At 41.6% G+C, this 18,692-nt stretch overlaps 2 protein-coding genes across 2 annotated transcripts; one reads left to right on the top strand and one right to left on the bottom strand.

Moving 5' to 3' along the window:
• Positions 1-1,681: 1,681 nt before the first annotated feature.
• On the top strand, positions 1,682-5,010 carry LOC102422138 (60S ribosomal protein L36a). The gene is made up of 5 exons (XM_006084676.3): positions 1,682-1,763; positions 2,172-2,277; positions 2,456-2,523; positions 4,376-4,498; positions 4,937-5,010. The coding sequence occupies exons 1-5, from the start codon at positions 1,725-1,727 to the stop codon at positions 4,955-4,957; spliced, it is 357 nt and encodes a 118-aa protein (XP_006084738.2). The 5' UTR covers positions 1,682-1,724; the 3' UTR covers positions 4,958-5,010.
• A 2,243-nt stretch (positions 5,011-7,253) lies between these two features.
• GLA (galactosidase alpha) lies at positions 7,254-18,640 on the bottom strand. Its single transcript, XM_006084675.1, has 7 exons — positions 18,346-18,640; positions 13,180-13,354; positions 11,778-11,955; positions 11,133-11,224; positions 8,573-8,734; positions 8,169-8,366; positions 7,254-7,544 (listed from the first exon to the last, which is right to left on the bottom strand). The coding sequence occupies exons 1-7, from the start codon at positions 18,555-18,557 to the stop codon at positions 7,269-7,271; spliced, it is 1,293 nt and encodes a 430-aa protein (XP_006084737.1). The 5' UTR covers positions 18,558-18,640; the 3' UTR covers positions 7,254-7,268.
• Positions 18,641-18,692: the final 52 nt, after the last annotated feature.

The raw sequence follows: 18,692 nt of genomic DNA, 5'->3' as shown, positions 1-18,692 counted from the left end.
TTCTACTCTTTTTGCTCCAGGAATTCTAATGGCTAGGTGAGCACAGCCTGGGGCAGATGCTAGCCACCTTGAACAGCACCTAGAGCAGTGATGGTGAACCTATGACACGCGCACTCATTTTTTTGGTTGATTTTTCTTTGTTAAATGGCATTTAAATATATAAAATAAATATCAAAAATATAAGTCTTTGTTTTACTATGGTTGCAAATATCAAAAAATTTCTATATGTGACACAGCACCAGAGTTAAGTTGGGGTTTTTCAAAATGCTGACACGCCGAGCTCAAAAGGTTCGCCATCATTTAGAGGATGATTTTGGTATATGAGGTTACTCACTCTTAAACAATTTCACTCAAAGAAACTTAAAGCTATAATTGTAGCCATAAAGGTGAACATATATCCAATTATTCTGTCCTCTGTCAAATAAGAGGTAGAGAAGATGGAAATGGGTAGCGATGTTTCCAGGGACCACTTAAAGGAATGCATTAAAAGGAGATCCTGGAAGCCATTTAGTAAGTATAACAAAGTCACAAAATACAGGGTGTCCTCCAAAAATGTATGCACACTTTAACAGCTGATAGCTCAATTTTAAAAATGAAATGTATTTTAATAAACAAATTATAATTATTCAAAGTGTGTATATACATTTTTTTCTGGGACACAGCCAGACATAGTCAGTGACATAGCATTTAACCAATCCTAAAATTAGCAACTGTTGTTCAGATAAATCTTACTACAATCTGATTGCAGTTAACTCTACCTGAGAGTAAAATAAAACCACGAATATTGCTGCATGTAAAAAACAAAACAAAACAAAACAAAGGGAGAGAGAATCTAACACAGCCAGATCATTCAGACTTGGAGTGATATCATTGGTGGGCCACTGGGGAAGAAGTAAGTCTGCAGAGAAACCAGGAATAGTGTTTTGAACATTTCCCCTTAACTTAAATTAGTCCAGTTAGGAATTTTTATGTTCTGACCATCCTGTGGTTACTTTTGGTTATTGAGCTTGTCAGGTTTAGTATATGGCCTCTTTTTTGTTCATACAGGTATACAGGGAAGGGAAGAGCTGCTGGATATTTTCTATCTCCTGGCCTGATTATTGCTATTGCATGGGCTGAACAATTTCATCCTCACTTTTCAGAATTTAGGGCAGCCAACTTGCTCCCTCAATAAAAAGGGGTGCTTTAATGCTGGTCATTGTTCCCTTTTTTTTTTTTACAAGGTACTTAGTTTGTAATTATACATTTATGAGCATGATTATTTGATTATTGTGCCCAAAGCATTGGAACTGGCCATGTAATGGATGCAATAGAGCATTGGTTCCCTCCAAGCCCTCAGTGAACCAGAAGTTGGCTGCAAAAGATGGTCACAGTGTCCTTGAGGTGGAACAGGAATGGGACATGCAGGGGAAGGACCCCTCCACTTGACCCTAGTCCTGGCTTTCATTAGGGAGATGGAGGCCAGAGTGTCTGAAAGAGCGCTGCTTCCTTCACTTAATTCTGCACGGAATCAGCGTCTGCCAAAGTGATTAAGCGAAGAAAAGTCTCAAAGCTAGGGGGCGGGAGGAAGTCTTAGCGGGAGCCCTTCCCTAAGCTCCCTTCCGCGGCTCCGAATAGAGTCCTCTCAGCCACCAGACGGCGCAACGCACAGAGCCTTAGACTCTATGGTCGCTCCCATGAGGAAGCGCGACCAGGAACCTCCTATATACTTCCGTTTCCGGCCTATGATCTCCCTTTCCCTGCAGATAGCTCTCGCAGACATGGTAGGACATTGGGGTCGGGGCAGAGAAACATCCAGTTTAATCTTCTCTCCCCCAGCAAAGGTTCCATCCCGGGGTAGCTCCAGGCCTCTGTGTGGACTCGTACCAAAGAAACCCAGTGTTGCCGGGATCGATTTCGAAGGGACCTGGCTTTGGGGCCAGGAATTGAAATGGGATCAAAGAAGTAGACTTAGTGGGAGGTGGCATGAATATGATCTCTTTCCACTTTGGGGCTCGTGGGAGGCAGCAGCTGTACGTGAAGCACATGGGACTGGACCACCTTCTAGTGAGTGGTGTGTTAGCCAGGAATTTGAGAGTCGAGTCCTCGTGGGCTGCCTTAGTGTGAACTGGGTCACCATTGTGCCATTGGCATCTGGTAACACTGCACGTTCTGGACGGTTTATTTACTAGGTGAACGTTCCTAAAACCCGCCGAACTTTCTGTAAGAAGTGTGGCAAGCATCAACCCCACAAAGTAACACAGTACAAGAAGGGCAAGGATTCTCTGTATGCACAGGGTAAGATGGTCTTTTGCATGGGATTTGGTTTGAATGTGGCATTTGTGTAGGCCCCTCCCCTCTCCCCACCGCTTGGGCATTGATATTTCTTTTTGAAAACCCAAGATAAAGCCGTAAGACTTTTTCATGTGACTGTTGTGATTTATTAACTTTGGCATACTGTAACAACTTCTCTCAGGAAAGCGGCGTTATGACAGGAAGCAAAGTGGCTATGGTGGGCAGACTAAGCCGATTTTCCGAAAAAAGGTGAGTAGTAATTACTGTTGGACAAATTTCCCACTGACTCTTTACTAGACCTTGCATTTGTTGTTAGCCCACACACCTCTACAATATAGGTATGTGTTTTCATAGTTTCAGCGAAGTTATCTCAGTCACCTGCTATGACATACTTAGTAGACAGTGGAGCTGGGAGTGCAACAACTTAAGGTTTGTCTACAATACTGTGCCATTGCAATATATATATTATTTCCTGATTCGAGAGCGAGATAGGGAAACATCTATTTTTTCCACTTTAGCATCCATTGGTTGATTTTTATAAAAATATATTTTGCTCTAGCTGGTTTGGTACAGTGGATAGAACGTTAGCATGTGGACAGAAGGCTTCTGGGTTCGATTCCAGTCAAGGGCATGTTCCTCGGTTGCAGGCTTCTCCCCAGCCCAAGTCCTGGTCGAGCAAATGCATATGTGTTTCTCTCACATCAATGTTTCTCTGTCTTTCCCTCTCCCACTCTCTAAAAAAAAACCAAAAAAACCCAATGGAAAAATATCCTCGGGTGAGGATTAAGAAACAAAACTATATTTTTATTGATTTCAGAGAGGAAGGGAGAGGGAGAGAGTGATAGAAACATCAATGTAAGAGAATCATTGGCTGCCTCCTGCGTGCCCCCTACTGCAGATAAACCCACAACCCGGGCATGTGCCCTTGACCAGAATCGAACCCAGGACCACTGAGCCAAACCAGCCAGGGCCAATGGTTGATTTTTATATGTGCCCGACCAGGGATCCAGCCTGACCTTGGCATATCCTAGCGACATGCTAACCAACTGAGCTATCAGGCCATGGCTGCAGTGTTTATATTTTTTGCCCTTCCCTTTTTGAAGAGGCAGACATCAAATTAAGGAAAGTTTTCTGCCCTTCTAAGGACTGAAGTTTGAGTATACCAGTAAATCCTTTCTTTGCCCTGTTTTATCTGTCATCAGTCCTAGTGAAGCCTCAGTTCTTGCTGGCAGTAAGAATGTTCTTTTGCTTCTCGGTTCAGAAGCCTGCAATGCATCTGCTATCTATATCTCATGAAGTCATAAGCCTCTTTAAATCGCCATTCAGACCTCCCACTGCATTCTCAGGGTGAATGTGTTTGTTTTTCCTCCAGGTGATTTGGCTATTCCTTAAAGTACACACAGTGCCTAGAAGAGCATTCCCACGAACAATGTTTGCTTTGGCACTTTGCTCTTCCATTTTGCCTGGTTTCAGAGTATTAAGGAATGACTTTAGTGTTCATTTAGGTGCAGTAAGTGATTTTTGATAGCAAAGTGATAAAAGGAATGATTACCTTTTCACATTTAGGTAACTTGATTAGAAGATGGGGAGGTTCTAGCTAGGTTTTGGATTTGAGAACTGCAAAACTAGCAGCAGAATTCTGACTACAGGAGCAGGCTTAAAAAGTTGAGTGTTTATGTGGAGTGTACCTTGAGTTAAATAACAGTTGAATGCACAAATTTCTTACATAACAGTTCTTAACCCTATTTAAAGAATTGCAAAAGTATTTTTTATTTAATAGTGCATGAATTTGGATGACCCATTTTTGATTGTTCAGAATATTTAACTATGTAAAGCTGCTGAACAGCCACAAGTTCAAGGTGGCATGAGTGCCTCTTTGATAAGTCCTCTAAGATGCCTGATGTGAATGGAGAACTTGTTGGTAATTAGATAACCTTCCACCTTTGCTATTACATTTTCTCTTAAATATGTTGGTTTTCACATTTATGTTTTCTCTCTCTAGCCCAAGACAAATTAAGGTAGTTAACCCGATGCAGTCATATTTTTGAAGATAGATTTTTTGCAGTGATTTATGAGTAGTATCACTTAATTTCTTTTCCAGGCTAAAACTACAAAGAAGATTGTGCTGAGGCTTGAATGCGTTGAGTCTAACTGCAGATCTAAGAGAATGCTGGCTATTAAGAGATGCAAGCATTTTGAATTGGGAGGAGATAAGAAGAGAAAGGTATACAATTTGGGGTGGGAGGTGCAATCTTTTTTATACCTTCATTATATTTGGAGAGGCGAGTATTTCTGCCCACTCTGTGGCATCAAGATCAGGGGCACTCCTTTCAAAATACTTGATCCATAGCTGAAGGTGTAAGGTTTTTGGTGTTTGGCAGAAAGGGAGAATGAAATTTACATGAATTTTTAAAAATATTCTTTAAATTGATTTCAAAGAGGAAGGAAGAGAGAGAAACATCAATGATGAGAATCTTGATTGGCTGCCTCCTGCAAGGGGGCTAAGCCTGCAACCCAGGCATGTACCCTGACTGGAATTGAACCACTGAGCCACACCAGAGCGGGGAGGGGGAGAATGAGAATTATCAGGAGTAGACACTTGATGGAACAGAGGTTCTTTGCAAGAGAAAAACTCACTTTTTCTCCCCCTTTTCTATTGCAGGGCCAAGTGATCCAGTTCTAAGCTTCATATTTTGTTTGATTATATGACAATAAAATCATGGTATGTTCAATTCATGTGGTTGCAATTGTTCTATTTGGGAAGGAAGTAAACTAGTGTCCCATAAGGGGAAATTCAAGCTTAATGGTTTTGGGTACTTGGCTCATTTTGGATTGAATTTGGTTGAACTCAAATCAGATGTTGTGATGGCACTTTAGTCACTTGGGGCTTCATGGGATCCCTTTTGCTGTTATGAAGTAAGAATTATTGGTATCCATAGTGAATGTTAAGCTTACCAAGAGTAAAATAATTTGTCTCATACCTTTGAGTTCATTTTTTTTAATCCTTGGATGTTTTTATTGATTTTTTTCAGAGGAAAAACACTGGTTGCTTCCTGTACAGAATTTGGGCCCTGTTCTCTAGGCATTACATGTCATTACTAGTACCACCCAAATGTTTTAATACACCCACCCCCCTCAAACTTTTTTAAAAGATACATTTGTGTTGACTTCAGAGAGGGAAAGGGAGAAACATCAATGATGAATCATTGATCAGTGCCTCCTGCATGCCCCCACAGGATTGAGCCTGCAAACCAGGCTATAGCCTAACCAGGAATCAAACCTTGACCTCCTGGTTCATAGGTCAAGGCTCAATCATTGAGCCATGCCGGCTGCCCCCCCCAACCCCCGATCTTAAATTTATACAAATTGTTTTCTTAATTCAAAGGACAATATTTCTAGTGAATTAAAATCCTAAATGGAACCTAGCAGTAATAATCCATTTTTTAAAATGCCTAACCGTTTCAAATTCAAATCCCTTTCATCTTTGTGTACTATTATATTACGGAGATTCAGCTCTTAGTAATAAAGGATATCCAGAGACAAGCATTGCTCAAACCTCAGAGGGGAGGTAGGGGAGGGTGGGGTTAAGGGGGAGAGATCAAAGGACTTGTATGCATGCATATAAGCCTAACCAATGGACACAGACACCAGGGCATGAGGGCATGGGTGTGTGTGGGGGGGGGGGGCAATGGGAGGATAAGAACACATGTAATACCTTAAGAATAAAGGATATATCTTACTGAGTTTTGTTCAGTAAAACTGGATGATGAAGTAAATATACTACATACTTTGGTAACTGGAAGGGCATCTCAGACGGAGCAATTTGCTTCCAAATTTATATTTTTTGAGATATTTTGATTTTAGAGAGGAAGGGAGAGGGGGATAGAAACATCAATGATGAAAGAATCACTGATAAGCTGCCTCCTACACAAACCCTACTGGGGATTGAGCCTGCAACCCAGGCATGTGCCCTTGACCAGAATCAAACCAGGGACCCTTCAGTCCCCAGGCCAACACTCAATCCACTGAGCCAAACCGGCTAGGGCTGCTTCCAAATTTATGTATCTGGATGACTAAGTCATGGTTCACCAATTTCATTGCAATTTTTATCAGCTGACAATTAGACTTCCAATTTTCTTTTAATCCTCACCTGAGGATATGCTCACTGATCCTAGAGAGAAACAGACATGACAGAACATCAATTGTTCACATTCTGTATGTGCCTGACCGACCGGTAACCGAACCAGCAACCTCGGGATTTGAGACCATGCTCCAACTGAGCAATTGGCCAGGACAGTCTTCCAACTTTAATCACCTGGTGGGCAAAGGAATTGTTAAAACATACTTTAGGTCTTTTGCACCGTTGGTTTCTGTAGTGAAGTTTTTTACCTGGGCATGTGCCTTGACCAGGAATCCAACCGGCAACCTTTTGGTGCATGGGAGGGTGCCCAACCAACTAAGCCACACTGGCCAGGGCTGTAGTGAAATTTTATTCAGGGAAATAAAAGAATAGCTGAAGTGAGAACGGAAGGAAAGGACAAGTGTGGTTGTCATTGGCAACAAAATATGATTTTTTAAGGAAGCTTTTTTGCCCTGGCAGGGTAGCTCAGTTGGCTAGAGCAGCGGTTCTCAACCTGTGGGTTGCGACCACTTTGGGGGTCGAACGACCCTTTCACAGGGGTCGCCTAAGACCATCGGAAAACACATATAATAACATTGTTTTTGTGATTAATCACTTTGCTTTAATTATGTTCAATTTGTAACAATGAAATTGGGGGTCACCATAACATGAGGAACTGTATTAAAGGGTCGTGGCATTAGGAAGGTTGAGAACCACTGGGCTAGAGCATCATCCAGGTAAGCCAAGGTTGTGGGTTTGATCCCCATCAGGGCACATGACCAGAATCAACCAATGAATGCATGATTGAGTGGAACAACAACTCGTTTTTCTATCTCTCTAAGAAAAGTCAATAAAAGAGTTTTTAAGGAAGCTTTTAAAATGTAGTCTGGCTTATTTTTAGCTGAAGCAAAACAGTGCCTGTGGGATTTATTCGAGTTTTTACAAATGAAGTCCATTCATAAAACCCAAGTTTTGTCTTCACAGGAAGGAGCTCTGTGATATGACAGGCAGGATTACAGGCCACTCCTTGACCCAGGGAAGCAAGACTGATGGTGTAAGAACGAGGTCCACCAATCTCCTGCAGGTTTACCACAGCCACCGCCCAGGCTAACTTCGAGAGAGGGCGTTCCCATACCTCAATGTTGTCTTCCTGAAAAGCAAGCCAAGAAAATAGGTGTGATAGCTTGGTAACTAGCAGTAAGCTGCCTTGTAGCATTCAGTCTTATTGTCAGAACTACCATACACTTCTAGGAAAAATTAAAGTTATCTTGTAGCATGTTTGGGAACTAAAGTAATGATTATAGCAAAAAAGCTTCATTACTGATTATATTGAGATTAAAAAATATATTCTCAAAAGATCAGTGCATATCTTAATATATAATAGATTTAGGCCCAAGACAAACTTGGCATTTGAATATAAAGCCATCTTAAATACATAACCCAAACAAACATTATTTTTTTAATCCTCACCCGAGGATATTTTTCCATTGATTTCCAGAGAGCGTGGAAGAGAGTGGGAAAGACAGAAAAATATCAATGTGAGAGAAACACATCGATTGGTTGCCTCCTGCACACACCTGACCAGGGCCTGGGCTGGGGAGGTGCCTGCAATCGGGGTACATACCCTTGACCTGAAACAAACCCGGGACCCTTTGGTTCACAGGCTGACACTGGGCCAAACTGGGCAGGGCCATTTGGATGAATTTTAAACTAGAAGGCAGGAGAACATGTTCTTGGCCAATTCCTATTTTCTTCCAGAGAACATTTACTATACCTTTCTAAGTAGGTACCCCTGCTTGCCCAAGGGGTCCTGGTTGATGGCAATTACATCCTTATTCTGTAGGAGAGTTTTGGCTTGAAGGCTGATGTGTCGGAGGTCATTGGACATGAATAATGGAGCTGCCATGATAGCCCAGAGGGCCATCTGAGTTATCTGCTGATCCCAGCTGAGGCCAAAGTTGCCAATCACTAACTGGGACAAAGAGTGAAATTAGAATTCATATGAGAGAAGACAAACATTCTTAAAGTTATCTAGACACAGAAACCACTTTCCATGGCACCCTGCTTTGAGTACTCTCACATAAACGCTGCTCCAAGGAACTTTCCAATTTACCTTGAATGTCAAGTAGGAAATAGGCCCACTGCAAGGGTTTGAACACTGACGGCTCAGGTTCTTACCATATCTGGGTCATTCCAACCTCCAGGTCCTGCAGCACTAACAACTGTCCGCTGGTTAGAAGAGGTCCAGTCCAAAATACTCTTTACACTTTGCCAAGAATCATAAATGTCTCCAAAATTTCTCCAGTGATTGCAGTACTGTCGGATTTCTGTATAATTGGGCTATGAAAAACAGAGATACTGTAACTCTTCTGCTTACTTTCTACTAACATTCTTGCGAGATGAAAATAGTCAAGTTTAAAGGAAGAACTTGTAGCCTTCTCTTTAGTTTATAGCTTAAAAGTCTCCATTGAGGAGAGCTAAATCCTTATTATGATGGAACTTCATGGTAAAATTTTGTTTCAGAATTAGGCCATATAACTTAAAATTTCTACTTAAAATGGCATAAACAATGTTTATGCTGGAAATTTACCAATAGTAACTAAGTACTGGGATTATGGAGGATTTTTTTTTACACCTCACTACTTTCAAACTTCTAAAATGAACATGTACTCTATTACTTTTAAAATCACAAATAACAAATGACTTAAGTAAAATCAGCTGAAAAATTACATAGAACTCATCAAACATAAGAATCTGAATCCTAGGCATATACTTTGTTAACAGAACAAATACAAGTTTGTAAATAGGCACATGGGATATCCAAGGTTTAAGATGTTGAGAGAAAGGTAAAGATTATTTTAGAGATTAGAAAGAAATAACAGCCCTAGCCGGGTTGGCTCAGTGGATACAGCATCGGCCTGAGGACTGAAGAGTCCCGGGTTCCATTGTGGTTGTGGGCTTGATCCCTGGCCCTGGACAGGGCGCATGCAGGAGGCAACCAATGGATGTGTCTCTCTCAAATCAATGTTTCTCTGTCTCTCCCCTCCCTTCCACTCTCTCTAAAATCAATGGGAAAATATCATTGGGTGAAGATTAATAACAAAAAAAGAAATAACAGGGATTAATTCTATAATTATTCAACACTTACCATATGCTAGTGATAAAGTCAGACAATGTCCCTGCCCTCCTAGAGCTTATATTCTAGTGGGGAGACAGACAGTAAGTCAGTTAACATATAATTCTATATAGTGCTAAGGTCTTTGATGAAAACTAAATAGGTTAATGTGATAAAGAATGAATGGATAAAGCACTATTTTTTTAAAAAAATGTATTTTTTATTGATTTCAGAGAGGGAGAGATGGAAAGATCAATGTGAGAGAATCACTGATGAGCTGCCCCCTGCATCCCCCACACTGGGGATTAAGCCCAAAACCCAGGCATATGCCTTGACTGGGAGTCGAATCACAACCTCCTGGTTCATAGGTTGATGGTCAACCACTGAGCCACACTGGCTGGGTTAGAGCACTATTTTTTATAAGTATATTTTAAAAATCCTTGCCTGAGGGTATGTTTTCTTTAATTTTAGAGAGAGGAAGGGATGGGGGGTGGAGACGGGGTTGGTGGGGGGAGAAATTGGTTACCTCCCATGGTGCGGGGATCAAACACGCAACGTGTGTATGTGCCCTGACTAGGAATCAAACCTGCAACCTTTTGGTGTATGGGCTGATGCTCCAACCAACTGAGCCACCTGACCAGGGCAGGATAGAACACTATTTTAGAGTAGTTAGAGAAGATCAGTCTAGTGTGTGGTATCTGGTCTGAGACCTCAATGTTAAGAAGGAGCTCAGAAATCTTGGGGAAGAAAACAAGCAATAGGTCCCAAGGCAGCAATACGCTTGGAGTGTTTGGGGGACAGAAAGAACACCAGTGCAATGAGGGCGAGTGATGGGGAATGGGGTTGGAGAGATAGTCCAGGGCCAGATCAGTGGGGTTTGATTGTATTCCAAGTGAAATGGGAAGCCCGTTAAGCATTTTATTTTATTTTTTTAAAATATATTTTATTGATTTTTTTACAGAGAGGAAGGGAGAGGGATAGAGAGTTTGAAACATCGAATAGAGAGAGAAACACCGATCAGCTGCCTCCTGCACACTCCCCACTGGGGATGTGCCCGCAACCAAGGTACATGCCCTTGACCGGACTTGAACCTGGGACCCTTGAGTCCGCAGGCTGACGCTCTATCCACTGAGCAAACCGGTTAGGGCACCGTTAAGCATTTTAAACAGGGGAGTGATGTGATTCCACTTACACTTTAACAAGGACTCTCTGGTGCTGCTGGAAAAATGGTTGCGGGTAGGTGGAGAGTGGAAGTGAGAGAGCAGGTTGTTGGGAGCATCTTGGGTGAGCGATGATGGTGGCTTGAAAGATCAAGATAGGTGTAGCAGAGATGGAAAGAAATAGGCTAATTCAGAATTTATTTTGTAGATAGTACTGATAGGATTGCTGATGAATAGGTTGTGAAACATGAAACAAAGGGAAAAATCAAAGGTGACTGACTTCGCAAGTGGTGGTAGCTTAGACTCCAATTGGAGCAGTGGGGATAATAAGAAGTGATTGGGTCCTGGGAGAGATGGTAGGATGAGACTGTTAAGTAAGGTGGGACTTTGAAGGAGACCTTTGTTCTCAAGTCCTGAAAATCTATCACCAAGGCTCTATTGAATTCTGGAGTCACTAGCTCACCTTCTTAAAGGGCCACATATAAAGGGGCCACTCGCAGGAGTACACAATGCTTCTGCCAGTCTTGTTCAGGGACAAGGACATGTGCTTATAACCTGAATGAGAAAACAATGGGTAAAATAAGGGGACAAAAGGGACTTTCAACGGGGTCTGCCCTGAAGGGCCACGTTGATATTTTTAAACCAGCAGCAGAGACAAGTAGCTGCTCTGTGTTGAAATTGTGTCTAATACCTCCCAGACTGCTGGGATTGTTCCGAGGATATAGTGCGGGATGGTGCATATATTGAGGAAAGGCAGGCATGAAGATGCCCCTTTCTCTGTGGCTGTTTGACATTCTAGATGCTTTCCCAAATTATGTTATGGAGAGTTAGAATTACTATTTGTAATGAACTCAGAGCCCTCTTCAATTAAAAGTGCACAGTATTAGCTGTGGTTAAGTAAGCATGGATTTTATATTGCATGAATGAATGAGTGCATGGACAAACTGAAAGAAGAGAAGAGATAGGAGCTCTGGCATATTGAGAATAATTATTTCCAGTATTGTGACTGGGTACTTAAAATGGAAAGATTAGTTCTGTGGATACCCAGTTACCTTAGCCTCAAAGTTCTTCTCTTTGCTCATGGCTAAATCTCTTGAATGAAACATACCATCTGCCAACTGTTCCACAGTGTCGCAGTGACAACCATCAAATTTTAGCAGATCTACTCCCCAGTCGGCAAAGGTTTCGGCATCAATGTCATAGTGTCCCAAACTCCCAGGATAGCCTGCACAGGTTTTTTTCCCAACATCTGCATAAATTCCTAGCTTCAGTCCTTTGCTATGGACCTGAAATGAGAGGAAAGAGTCACCACAATAGAAGTGCAATCATGAAGCAGAGAGAACTACTCCATGCTGTGGGAAGAGAGACATACACTTCACCAGGTACTGGGGGCATTTTTTTCCACAAGTCCCCAAAATTATCTAGATGAGTTTATTGGGAGACAAAGAGCAACTTCTCCAATTCTGCTGAGTTCAAACTCACATGTAAGCTATAGCATAGAACTGAAGAGAAAATTATCAGCCACTCTAATCTTTTTCGGATGGGAAACTAAAAGTTACCTTTCCAGGGCAATGATATCTGGACAGTCTCTCCTTGAGCAAACCTTGGTTAGGTTCCTCTAAGCTCTCTTCTCAAGTAGGCCTCAACTTTGTCATTCAGCGTCCACTTTTAGCAAGAATCCTGCTAAGTCTTCCTCTCTTGTTTAATTTTTTTTTAAAAAATATGTTATTGATTTTTTTACAGAGAGGAAGGGAGAGGGGTAGAGAGCCAGAAACATTGATAAGAGAGAAACATTGATCAGCTGCCTCCTGCACACCTCCTACTGGGGATGTGCCCGCAACCAAGGTACATGCCCTTGACCGGAATCGAACCTGGGACCCTTGAGTCCGCAGGCCGACGCTCTATCCACTGAATCAGACCGGTTAGGGCCTTCCTCCTACTCTTGATATATGATCAAGTTCCTCATCTTCCACCCTTGATGTGTAAGTCCTTGGCCTGTCTTTAGCAAGAATCCTCCTCCCCTTAGTAATTTTCCATCCAATCATCCTCCCAATCTGCTTGTTGGCTACAAATCCCCACTTGTCTTTGTTATATTCAGAATTGAGCTCAGCTCCTTCCCTTACTACAACAGTACTAAATAAAATGTCTTCATTGTCTTTAACTAATGTTTAGCTCTATTCCTCCTATCTTCTAAAGTTCTAGTTTATAGTACAACTGCAATACTGCTCAAAGTTTATATGGAAATATATGCACACATATGTCAAGAACCAAGTTTCTTTTTCTTCCCAGAGAATTTGGCTGTTTCAGCAAAAGGAGAACTTACTCAAGATGGGCCTCAAGAAGTGTTGCAAAATATATGTCTGCTGACAGATGAAAATTCCACCTGATAAGCCTTACAATTCAATCTTCAGAAAATGGCAGCTATTTTATTCTCTAAGTGTTTTTGAACAAGTTTCCATACAGAAGTATTTGGTCTCCTTAATGAAAAAGAAAATTATCTATAAACTCACATAATTAGATAGATGGCGGATCCCACTAGGAAAGCGTTTAGGGTCTGCCTGAAGTCTGCCTTTTGAGTCTCTTTGGGGAGCCATCCAACAGTCGTCAATGCAGAGATACTCATATCCTACTTCCTTCCAGCCATCTGAGTCCATGAGATCTGCCATCTGCATGAAGAGGTTCTCACTGAAAGAGAAATTCCAAGAATCATTACAATTCATTAAACAAATGCTTGGGTACTTCCTATTTGTTAGGTACCTTGGGGCTTTCAATTTTTTTCAACCCATGTGGGGTCCAACCCCAGCAGGTCCAGGGGTCCCCAAAGGTGTGGACGGAGTCGGCGAAGAAGGAATGACACAGAGACAGCGTTCAGTTGATCAGCAGCCTAGCTAGGTTCTCTAGCCAGGTTCTAGCCAGAATCTCCAGCCAGGTTCTGTGTTTTATTGTCTTGTTACATCTGTATTTATACCAGTTGATTTTAATCCTGTCAATTTCTATTCCAAAGGTTAGGGTGTTTCTTATCTCCATTCCAGGGAGTAAAGATTATGTAGCTTAAGGGTGATTGTTTGTAGTTAAAGTGATTTTAACTACCCGCCAGGCACTTAGTTAAGGGGTTTTATTCCCTCCCTAACTTCAGGGAAAAATCCCTACCTGGGGAAACAACCTTTCTCGGAGAGGTGATCTTGGTTAAAACACATAGCGCCAAGAAGGTGAGCAAACATATTAAGAACAGTATGCCATATACGCCAAGTCCCTTGAAACATATACTGTGCAGATGTTTCTTCCCTGCAGCGACTGTGTCAAGCAGCAAGGACGGACCGGCTTCCGACAAACCCAGTAATAGTTGGGTAGTAATCACAACCAAAGCAAGTTAAGTTAAATGGACTAAGCCCTTTTTCTTCTCCTTGCCCCCACCCTTAATACTTGTACCCTAAGAACCCTGAACAATCAAAATAGGAATGTGCAATACATGAAATTGAAAAGGTTATTAGAAACTAAAAAGTTATATTTGATATATAAATGTTAAAACCAACAGACAGCAAGAACCACCATATTCACCACATATGATAGACAAAAACAAAATATCCCAAATGCAAAAAACATTCCAATTGAAAAATAGGGAACACAAATAGGCATAATCAACAGCTTCCTTAGCTATCAACAATAACCTAGTTGAAGGAAAAGATAGCATTGATAAGAGCAACCCAAAAAACAACAGGAAAACCTAAAATACCTGGGAATAAATTTAAGATATAATTTTGCTCTTGGATAAGAAACAATATTAAGAAGAAGCTAATTCTCCCTATACTTTATGCATTTTCTTGGTTAATCCTCACCTGAGGGTAAATTTTTTTTCCTACTGATTTTTAGAGTGGAAAGGAAGGAGGGAGGGAAGGGGAGAGAGAGAGAGAGAAATATTGAATAGTTGCCTCCTGCATGCGTGCCCAGACTGGGGGTGGGGAGCAAACCTGCAACCAAGGTACATGCCCTTGACCAGGAATTGAACCTGAGACCCTTCTATGCCCCAGCTGATGATTATGAATCTAATAAAACCCTGAACAAATCCCAAAAAAACTTTTTAAGGTACTTGGTAACATGTTTTGAAAGGTTCACCTAAAAGATTAAACATATAATCATTCTGCAAAAAATAAATGAAGTTGGTGTAGTACCAGTAGCATTAGAATACACAGATCAATGGAATTAAAGAGAACGTTCAGAAAGAGATCCTTTCAGCCATTGGGTACCATGGAATTTAGTTGATATTAAATATGGTATTCTTTATAGGAGAATAAAGACCAGACACATTAAAGATTTAAATATTTTAAAAATTCATAAACATACTAGTAGAAAATATAGGTGACTATTATTTTCAGGTAGGAAAGGACTTTCTCAGCATTATGCCAGAGTCAGAAATAATAAAGGAAAAAATTTATATTTGATATATAAATGTTAAAACCAACATACAGCAAGAACCACCATATTCACAACATATAATAGACAAAAACAAAATATCATCCCAAATGCAAACAAAAACAATTGAAAAATAAGGAACTAACACAAATAGGCACTCTATAAAAGAAATGGTGCCAAGAGCCAATTTAACAAATAAGATGTTTAATCGTATTACAAATCAAATAAATGAAAATAAAAACACCTACCTGATTGACAAAGTTTTAAAAGAATGACAAAAATGCAGTGTTGGCCAGGGTGTGGGGAAACAGGCATTCTCATACACTATTGTTGGGAATGTGCATTTGTAAAACTTTTGGGGAGGACAGTTTGTATGTCACAAAGTCACAAAATGAGCATATACTTGGACCCAGTAATTAGACTTCTAAGGAAATAATCAGATGATGTACAATGATGTATAGTTTTGTTCACAATAATGAAAAATTGAAGAGCCTGAATAGGTATCAACAGGAATTTGCTTAAATAAAATATGTAATATACACAACTTGCATTTATGAAGTTCTTATTGTATGATAGGCTTACATTTAGGAAGAGTAATTCATTTGCCCAAGGTCATATGGCTAAGTAACAGGACGCTAGAATTTGAAAGTAGGCAAGCAAAGTTCAGAGCCTTCCTAACAACTCAACATAAACATGATTTCATTTTTATTGAAAATAATAGGAAAAAAAAGAAATCTGTGATCTGTGTTACTTACTAAAAACCTATTCCAAGGCCTTATATTACCATTTTAACCATGATTACTTTTGGGTGGTAGAATGAGGGGACTCTTTATTTTCACTATATTCTTCTTTACTATCTACACTTTTTGCATTGATTATGCATTAGTTTTATAATCAGATACAAAAATAAAGACAACCACCACTTAGAAAAAAATTGAAAGGAATATGTAATGGGCACAATTTCTATACACTTTACCCCAGGGTCACAATGGACTTTGTCTGAAACTTAGAAGGTCCATTAATTCTGTAATGTTTGACCAATATCCTAATTTTTCTGTAAAGCTGTAAAGACATTCATAGGAATAACATATGCACTGGGATGTATCATAACTGCTGATTTCAGAGGGGTTTCTGCACCACAGGTGTCTTTAGTATGTTTAAGAACTATTCTGTTATTAACCAGTGTCATCCCAACAAACATTAAAAAAGAAACTGATGACAGATGGGTACTAGACTTACCAGAGTGATCGCTTCGTAAGTTATATAAATGTCTAATCACTATGTTGTACATCTGTAGCTAATCTAATATTGTGTTAACTGTAATTAAAATTTTTAAATAAAACACCCCATTATTTCACAGATCCTTCTGAGTCAACTCTTTGAGGTCAGAATTGTTATTCCCAATTTACAGACAAGGAATGTGCTGATCAGATAGGTTCAATACTTGTCTAATCCAGGCAGCATTGTTGGGGAAGATCAGCAATAAGATGGTGACCCTCCCAGTGGGACCTGACAATTGTCGACCCCCTCCCCTGTCCTTGGAGTGTGCATTCTGCTTCCCTTCCATGCTCCCAGAAGCTGCCTCAAGGATATAGCCTTGAGAGAAATGTGTTGCTACTATCAGGATGATATCCACACACACACCACCCCTGGCTTTATTGCGCGTCACAGATGTTGCGTTTTTACAAATTAAAGGCAAAGACCCTCCACCAGCAAAAAACATGACTTCCTTTATTGTGTGTTGGGGTCCAACCCCAGCAGGTCCAGGGGTTCCCAAAGGTGTGGACAGAGTCGGCGAAGAAGGAATGACATGGAGACAGCGTTCAGTTGATCAGCAGCCTAGCCAGGTTCTCTAGCCAGGTTCTAGCTAGAATCTCCAGCCAGGTTCTGTGTTTTATTGTCTTGTTACATCTGTATTTATACCAGTTGATTTTAATCCTGTCAATTTCTATTCCAAAGGTTAGGGTGTTTCTTATCTCCATTCCAGGGAGTAAAGATTATGTAGCTTAAGGGTGATTGTTTGTAGTTAAAGTGATTTTAACTACCCACCAGGCACTTAGTTAAGGGGTTTTATTCCCTCCCTAACTTCAGGAAAAAATCCCTACCTGGGGAAACAACCTTTCTCGGAGAGGTGACCTTGGTTAAAATACATAGCGCCAAGAAGGGGAGCAAACATATTAAGAACAATATGCCATATGCGCAAGGTCCCTTGAAACATGCTGTGCAGATGTTTCTTCCCTGCAGCGACTGTGTCAAGCAGCAAGGATAGAGCGGCTTCCGACAATTGTGATATGTGGAACCGAACCTGAAACATCTCTGAGGTATGCCTGTACCTGACTGAACCCAGCTAAGGCCTCTGTACAAGCCTTAATTTGGCCAGCAGGTGTGGAAAACTATTCCTCTTGCAGCCTCCCGAGAAAAGCTGCATGGGTAAGTTTCCTTGCTCATTAAAAGGGCCACTTACTAATCTGGATAGGTCTGCCACTTTCTTGGGTTTCTCCCAGCCCTGCGCTACTGGGGCGGTTTCAGATTACACCCAGGTTGCTCCAGGCCAGTTAGTGAGCCAACAAACCTCAACACTTGGCTTCCATATACAGGCAGACCTCGGAGATACTGTGAATCTGGTTCCAGACCACCGCAATAAAGCAAGTCGTAATGTTTTTGCTGGTTGAGGGTCTGGCGTTAAATTTGTAAAATAAATAAATAAATAAATAAATAAAATAAATCTGTGAAGCGCAATAAAGCAAGGTGCAACAAAGCGAGGTATGCCTGTACAAAGTTCCTTCAGGTCAACCCTTCAGCCAGAGGCCACACTCAAGGGCGAGAGGGTGGGGAGATCGCAGAGACTCCACAGTCCCTCTAAACTCCCTCAAGTTACAGTCAAGGAACCCTGTGACCCAAAAGAAGAAGTCCTCTCTCCCACTCACCGCAGCTGTGCTTGCTGCTAGTACCAGCAGAAGCAGAGCAGCAGCTCACAAGAAGGGTTTGAACGGAACTGGATGGTAAATGGAGAAAGTCCCTAGCTCGGTAATCCGGCAGAGACTGAAAGGCCAGAGAAGCTAGGGCAGCTGGCCGGGTTCCCACCCCAGGAGGGGTCATAATGAGTAAATTTAGGGCTAGTCCCCATTCGGGCCAATTCGCCGCGAATAAAAAAGCAGCAGTAGTAGGGAAGCTCTCCCTCAGGCTCAAATGTTGCCGCTGAGAACCTCTACCCCTCCAAACACACGGAAAGGCGAAGGGAAGGGTGTACCCAATATCCCTGATACCTGATACAGGAATCCGGCTCCTCTGTGCAGTCAGTGTTGCACATGAAGCGCTCCCAGTGCAGCCAGCCCATGGTGGGGGTCATGGCCAAGCCATTGTCCAGGGCCCAGGCCCCAGGAATCTCCCAGAGAACCAGGGCCATTAAGCTAAGCGCCAGCACGCAGCCCAGCGGCTGGAGACGTCCGCCAGTCAGCCTCATTCTCACTGTAACCATGCAGAACGTTTCCGCGGTAAGCTGGGCTTTTAAGTTTAACCTTAGGGGCGGGCCAATCACTGGAGAGTTACGTAATGACGTTGTTGTTTCTCAGGCAACTGGGACGGTTATCCCCAGAGGCGGACCAATGATCAG

The sequence above is a fragment of the Myotis lucifugus genome, unplaced genomic scaffold (assembly GCF_000147115.1).
Source record: "Myotis lucifugus unplaced genomic scaffold, Myoluc2.0 scaffold_13, whole genome shotgun sequence".
Classification (NCBI taxonomy): Eukaryota; Metazoa; Chordata; class Mammalia; order Chiroptera; family Vespertilionidae; genus Myotis; species Myotis lucifugus.
Note: the sequence above shows the minus strand (reverse complement) of the source record. Positions and strands in the feature narration are given on the sequence as shown.